This window comes from Perca flavescens, chromosome 7 (assembly GCF_004354835.1).
Source record: "Perca flavescens isolate YP-PL-M2 chromosome 7, PFLA_1.0, whole genome shotgun sequence".
Classification (NCBI taxonomy): Eukaryota; Metazoa; Chordata; class Actinopteri; order Perciformes; family Percidae; genus Perca; species Perca flavescens.
Genome location: NC_041337.1, coordinates 35208014 through 35215513, shown reverse-complemented (window position 1 = coordinate 35215513; position 7500 = coordinate 35208014). Strand labels below are relative to the sequence as shown.

At 49.1% G+C, this 7500-nt stretch overlaps 1 protein-coding gene across 1 annotated transcript in view; it reads left to right on the top strand.

Moving 5' to 3' along the window:
* plxnb3 (plexin B3) overlaps positions 1–7500 on the top strand; it is a 79943-nt gene that overhangs the window by 67537 nt on the left and 4906 nt on the right. Inside the window, exons 33-37 of the mRNA XM_028582642.1 lie at positions 1–46; positions 983–1149; positions 2638–2798; positions 4774–4921; positions 5478–5542. The exon at positions 1–46 is cut by the window's left edge and continues 42 nt beyond it. Of these exons, the coding sequence (XP_028438443.1) occupies positions 1–46; positions 983–1149; positions 2638–2798; positions 4774–4921; positions 5478–5542 (587 nt within the window). The remainder of the gene's footprint in view (positions 47–982; positions 1150–2637; positions 2799–4773; positions 4922–5477; positions 5543–7500) is intronic.

Sequence of the window (7500 nt, the reverse complement as noted above, 5' to 3'; positions counted from 1 at the left end):
AGTTCAGGCGGAGTTGGAGTCAACCAGGTCTTCCAGACCGGAGAGAGTAAGAGCCCCGACAACCCAGCACAACGCTAACAGAACCATGTCAGAACCATTGAACACGTAGGACATCTAGAGCAGTGGTTCTCAAACGATTTTTTTCAATATTGTTCCCTCTTTTGAATCGCTTTTTTTAAGCCAAGTACCCCTAGCCTGGGAAAAACCCTGACCAACTTCCGGCAATCACAACCGTTGAGGCGGGTTTTATAGAGAGCCGAAGTCCCGCCCCTTCCGGTGGACCTCATGGGACCTAAACTCGGAAAAAATATGAACGGTAGTGAACAGGGGAGAGGCAAATTATTTTTTGATCCCGTTTGAATTGAGCCACGGATTACAAATATGATGTTCGTCAATTTAAAAGATAATTTTTCAACCGAAGAAAGTCTCAGCTAGCCGTAGGTTTGTCGTAGTACCACTTAGTTTTGTGTGAAACAGCTCAGTGGACTACATCTCCCAGTGGACTACATCTCTCGTCTCACACAATCTACCTCACCTAGCTTGATGATCGGCTTGCTCGCTAGCTAGCTAGCTAGCTAGCTTAGCTCTGTTAAACAACACTAACGTTATCTTAACTGCTGGCTTTTATCCAATCAAGTGTTTTCAGCAGAGAAGCAAAAGAACAAGCGAGATCCTCTGATCATTAGAGTAACGTTACTTCCTGGTACGATACACACACACACACACACACACACACACACACACACACACACACAAGTACGATACACAGAGACATCGTAGCTTCAGAGAGACGTCGGCGAGAGGTCAGTTATTTTAGGAATTATGCATGACATATTTAAATTAGCATTTTTGCGAAAATTTCACGTACCCCCTGCAGTAACAAATAACATCTAGCCAACACCGCTGTAGTTCTTCCGATACAGGGTTCTCCTCTGTGTTAGTCGTCGTCGTCGTGGTGACGGTCTGTGTGTTGTTGCCGTAGAAACGCCGATGCTGGAGGGCGAGGAGGAGGAGGGTCTGCGTCTGTGGCACCTGGTGAAGAGCAGCGAAGATCCGGAAATCCCAAAACACAGAAAGAGCAGCATGAGGGAGAGAGAGAGAGCCAAGGCCATACCTGAGATTTACCTGACCCGACTGCTGTCCATGAAGGTAACACACACTCACATTAACACACCTGAGATTTACCTGACCCGACTGCTGTCCATGAAGGTAACACACACTCACATTAACACACCTGAGATTTACCTGACCCGACTGCTGTCCATGAAGGTAACACACACACATTAACACACCTGAGATTTACCTGACCCGACTGCTGTCCATGAAAGTAACACACACACATTAACGCACCTGAGATTTACCTGACCCGACTGCTGTCCATGAAGGTAACACATACACATTAACACACCTGAGAGTTACCTGACCCGACTGCTGTCCATGAAGGTAACACACACACATTAACACACCTGAGATTTACCTGACCTGACTGCTGTCCATGAAGGTAACACACACACATTAACACACCTGAGATTTACTTGACCCGACTGCTGTCCATGAAGGTAACACACACACATTACACACCTGAGATTTACCTGACCCGACTGCTGTCCATGAAGGTAACACACACACATTACACACCTGAGATTTACCTGACCCGACTGCTGTCCATGAAGGTAACCCACACACATTAACGCAACTGAGATTTACCTGACCCGACTGCTGTCCATGAAGGTAACACACACACATTAACGCACCTGAGATTTACCTGACCCGACTGCTGTCCATGAAGGTAACCCACACACATTAACGCACCTGAGATTTACCTGACCCGACTGCTGTCCATGAAGGTAACACACACACATTAACGCACCTGAGATTTACCTGACCCGACTGCTGTCCATGAAGGTAACACACACACATTAACGCACCTGAGATTTACCTGACCCGACTGCTGTCCATGAAGGTAACACACACACATTAACGCACCTGAGAGTTACCTGACCCGACTGCTGTCCATGAAGGTAACACACACACATTAACGCACCTGAGATTTACCTGACTCCACTGCTGTCCATGAAGGTAACACACACACATTAACGCACCTGAGATTTACCTGACCCGACTGCTGTCCATGAAGGTAACACACACACACACATTAACGCACCTGAGATTTACCTGACCTGACTGCTGTCCATGAAGGTAACACACACACATTAACGCACCTGAGATTTACCTGACCCGACTGCTGTCCATGAAGGTAACACACACACATTAACACACCTGAGATTTACCTGACCCGACTGCTGTCCATGAAGGTAACACACACACATTAACACACCTGAGATTTTCCTGACCCGACTGCTGTCCATGAAGGTAACACACACACATTAACACACCTGAGATTTACCTGACCCGACTGCTGTCCATGAAGGTAACACACACACATTAACACACCTGAGATTTACCTGACCCGACTGCTGTCCATGAAGGTAACACACACACATTAACACACCTGAGATTTACCTGACCCGACTGCTGTCCATGAAGGTAACGCACACACATTAACACACCTGAGATTTACCTCTCTCTGTCTCTCTCTCTACCTGTCTGTCTCCCTTCCTGTCTGTCTCTCTGTAGGGGACACTGCAGAAGTTTGTGGACGATGTGTTCGTGGCGATCCTCAGTACGAAGCGTCCTCCTCCGATCGCCGTCAGATTCTTCTTCGACTTCCTGGACGACATGGCCGAGAAACACGGCATCGACGACCCCGAGACCGTCCACATCTGGAAGACCAACAGGTGAAGGACACACCTGGACACCTGTCTGTCTGTCTGTCTGTCTGACACACCTGTCTATCTGTCTCTCTGACACACCTGTCTGTCTGTTTCTCGGACACACCTGTCTATCTGTCTCTCTGACATTCCTGTCTGTCTGTCTCTCTGACACACCTGTCTCTCTGTTTCTCTGACACACCTGCCTGTCTCTCTGACACGTCTGTCTGTCTCTCTGAAATGTCTGTCTCTCTGACATTCCTTTCTGTCTGTTTCTCTGACACACCTGTCTGTCTGTTTCTCTGACACACCTGTCTATCTGTCTCTCTGACATTCCTGTCTGTCTGTCTCTCTGACACACCTGTTTGTCTGTCTCTCTGACACACCTGTCTCTCTGTTTCTCTGACACACCTGCCTGTCTGTCTCTCTGACACACCTGTCTCTTTGTTTCTCTGACACACCTGCCTGTCTCTCTGACACGTCTGTCTCTCTGAAATGTCTGTCTCTCTGACATTCCTTTCTGTCTGTCTCTCTGACACACCTGTCTGTCTGTTTCTCTGACACCCCTGTCTGTCTGTCTCTCTGACACACCTGTCTGTCTGTCTCTCTGACACACCTGTCTCTCTGTTTCTCTGACACACCTGCCTGTCTGTCTCTCTGACACACCTGTCTCTCTGTTTCTCTGACACACCTGCCTGTCTCTCTGACACGTCTGTCTGTCTCTCTGACATGTCTGTCTGTCTGTCTCTCTGAAATGTCTGTCTCTCTGACATTCCTTTCTGTCTGTCTCTCTGACACACCTGTCTGTCTGTTTCTCTGACACCCCTGTCTGTCTGTCTCTCTGACACACCTGTCTGTCTGTCTCTCTGACACACCTGTCTCTCTGTTTCTCTGACACACCTGCCTGTCTGTCTCTCTGACACACCTGTCTCTCTGTTTCTCTGACACACCTGCCTGTCTCTCTGACACGTCTGTCTGTCTCTCTGACATGTCTGTCTGTCTGTCTCTCTGAAATGTCTGTCTCTCTGACATTCCTTTCTGTCTGTCTCTCTGACACACCTGTCTGTCTGTTTCTCTGACACACCTGTCTATCTGTCTCTCTGACATTCCTGTCTGTCTGTCTCTCTGACACACCTGTCTGTCTGTCTCTCTGACACACCTGTCTCTCTGTTTCTCTGACACACCTGCCTGTCTCTCTGACACGTCTGTCTGTCTCTCTGACATGTCTGTCTGTCTCTCTGAAATGTCTGTCTCTCTGATATTCCTTTCTGTCTGTTTCTCTGACACACCTGCCTGTCTCTCTGACACGTCTGTCTGTCTCTCTGACATGTCTGTCTGTCTGTTTCTCTGACATGTCTGTCTGTCTCTCTGACACACCTGTCTGTCTGTCTCTCTGACATGTCTGTCTGTCTCTCTGACACACCTGTCTGTCTCTCTGTTTCTCTGAGACACCTTCCTGTCTCTCTGAAATTCCTGTCTGTCTATCTCTCTGACACACCTGTCTGTCTCTCTGACATGTCTGTCAGTCTCTCTGACACCTGCCTGTCTGTCTCTCTGACACACCTGTCTGTCTGTCTCTCTGACACACCTGTCTGTCTGTCTCTCTGACACACCTGTTTGTCTCTCTGACACCTGCCTAACTGTCTCTCTGACATGTTTCTGTCTCTCTGACACGTCTGTCTGTCTATCTGACACCTGCCTATCTGTCTCTCTGACACACCTGTCTGTCTCTCTGACACCTGCCTATCTGTCTCTCTGACACACCTGTCTGTCTCTCTGACACACCTGTCTGTCTCTCTGACACCTGCCTATCTGTCTCTCTGACACACCTGTCTGTCTCTCTGACACACCTGTCTGTCTCTCTGACACCTGCCTATCTGTCTCTCTGACACACCTGTCTGTCTCTCTGACACACCTGTCTGTCTGTCTCTCTGACATGCCTGTCTGTCTCTCCGACCCCTGCCTACCTGTCTGTCTCTCTGACCTGTCTGTCTGTCTGCAGCCTCCCTCTGAGGTTCTGGGTGAACATCCTGAAGAACCCCCAGTTTGTCCTGGATGTCCAGGTGTCCGACAGCATCGATGCCGTCCTGTCTGTCATCGCTCAGACCTTCATCGACTCCTGCACCACCTCCGAGCACAAAGTCGGACGGGTACGACCTGTCTGTCTGTCTGTCTGTCTCTCTGCCTGCCTGTCTGTCTGTCTGTCTGTCTGTCTCTGTTTGTCTGTCTCTCTGCTTGTCTGTCTGTCTGTCTCCGTTTGTCTGTCTATCTGTCTCTGTTTGTCTATCTGTCTCTTGTTTGTCTGTCTGTCTGTCTGTCCCTCTCTCCCTGTCTGTCTGTTTGGCTGTCTGTCTGTCTCTCTGCCTGCCTGTCTGTCTGTCTGTCTGTCTGTCTGTCTGTCTGTCTCTGTCTGTCTGTCTCTGTCTCTCCCTGTCTCTCTCTCTCTGTCTGTCTGTCTCTCTGCTTGTCTGTCTGTCTATCTCTCTGCCTGTCTGTCAGTCTGTCACTCCGTCTGTCTGCGTGTTTCTGTCTGTCTGTTTGTCTCTGTCTGTCTGTGCATCTGTCTGTCTGTCAGTCTGTCTGTCTGCGTGTCTCTGTCTGTCTGTCTGTCTGTCTCTGTCTGTCTGTCTGTGCATCTGCCTGTCTATCTGTCTGGCTGTCTCTCTGTCTGTCATGTGACCTCATGGTAATTTTCTGTCCAATCAGGACTCTCCTGTGAACAAGCTGCTGTACGCCAGAGAGATCCCCCGATATAAACAGCTGGTGGAGAGGTGAGACAGCTTCCTGTCACCACGGTTACCACAGTAGTGTTAATTTTGTCAGACGAGACGAGACTAAATATGTTCGTCAACGACCTTTTTTTCCACGACTAAGACGAGACGATGACGAGACTGCGCCGATGTCCAAAAACGCTGACTAAGATGTACACGTAACGTGCATTATTGTTGACGAAAAAAGACGAGACTAAAATGTTTTGCATAAAATAAAAACTAAGATAAAATCTCTCTTCATTTTCGTCTACAATCGTCTCTACTTTTTCATCATGAGATAGAATATTCAGCTGTTACGAGACCCGACAACTGGTGCCCTAACCACCGTTATCTACCGGACCGATTAGCCTGCCTCTATGCTACCGTTAGCTAGTTAACACTACACTTTGGCAGCAGGTAGCGTTAGGTAACGTTAGCCTACCGTTAGCTAGTTAAGACTACACTTTGCAGCAGGTAACGTTAGCCTACCGTTAGCTAGTTAACACTACACTTGGCGGCAGGTAGCGTTAGCCTACCGTTAGCTAGTTAACACTACACTTGGCGGCGGGTAGCGTTAGCCTACCGTTAGCTAGTTAAGACTACACTTGGCGGCAGGTAGCGTTGGCCTACCGTTAGCTATTTAACACTACACTTGGCGGCAGGTAACGTTAGCCTACCGTTAGCTAGTTAACACTTACCTACCGTTGGCACTACACGGTAGCGTTGGCCTACCGTTAGCTAGTTAACACTACACTTGGCGGCAGCGTTAGCCTGCCGTTAGCTAGTTAACACTACGCGGCGGCAGGTAGCGTTGGCCTGCCGTTAGCTAGTTAACACTACACCGGCAGGTAGCGTTGGCCTGCCCTTAGCTAGTTAACACTACGCGGCGGCAGGTAGCGTTGGCCTACCGTTAGCTAGTTAACACTACACTTGGCGGCAGGTAGCGTTGGCCTACCGTTAGCTAGTTAACACTACGCTAGGTAACGTTGGCCTACCGTTAGCTAGTTAACACTACACTTGGCGGCAGGTAGCGTTGGCCTGCCGTTAGCTAGTTAACACTACACTTGGCGGCGGGTAGCGTTGGCCTGCCGCTAGGCAAGTAGTTAACACTACACTTGGCGGCGTAGCGTTAGCCTACCGTTAGCTAGTTAACACTACACTTGGCGGCAGGTAACGTTAGCCTACCGTTAGCTAGTTAACACTACACTTGGCGGCAGGTAGCGTTAGCCTACCGTTAGCTAGTTAACACTACACTTTGGCAGCAGGTAACGTTAGCCTACCGTTAGCTAGTTAAGACTACACTTGGCAGCGGGTAACGTTAGCCTACCGTTAGCTAGTTAACACTACACTTGGCAGCTGGTAACGTTAGCCTACCGTTAGCTAGTTAACACTACGCTTGGCAGCTGGTAACGTTAGCCTACCGTTAGCTAGTTAACACTACGCTTGGCGGCTGGTAACGTTAGCCTACCGTTAGCTAGTTAACACTACACTTGGCGGCAGGTAGCGTTGGCCTACCGTTAGCTTTAACACTACACTTGGCAGCAGGTAGCGTTAGCCTTAGCTAGTTAACACTAGTTAACACTACGTTAGCCTGCCAGTTACTTGGCAGCAGCGGCGGTAGCGTTAACACTACCTACCGTTAGCTAGTTAACACTACACTTGGCGGCAGGTAACGTTAGCCTGCCGTTAGCTAGTTAACACTACACTTGGCGGCAGGTAGCGTTAGCCTACCGTTAGCTAGTTAACACTACACTTGGCGGCAGGTAACGTTAGCCTGCCGTTAGCTAGTTAACACTACGCTTGGCGGCAGGTAACGTTAGCCTGCCGTTAGCTAGTTAACACTACACTTGGCGGCAGGTAGCGTTAGCCTACCGTTAGCTAGTTAACACTACACTTGGCGGCGGGTAGCGTTAGCCTGCCGTTAGCTAGTTAACACTACACTTGGCAGCAGGTAACGTTAGCCTACCGTTAGCTAGTTA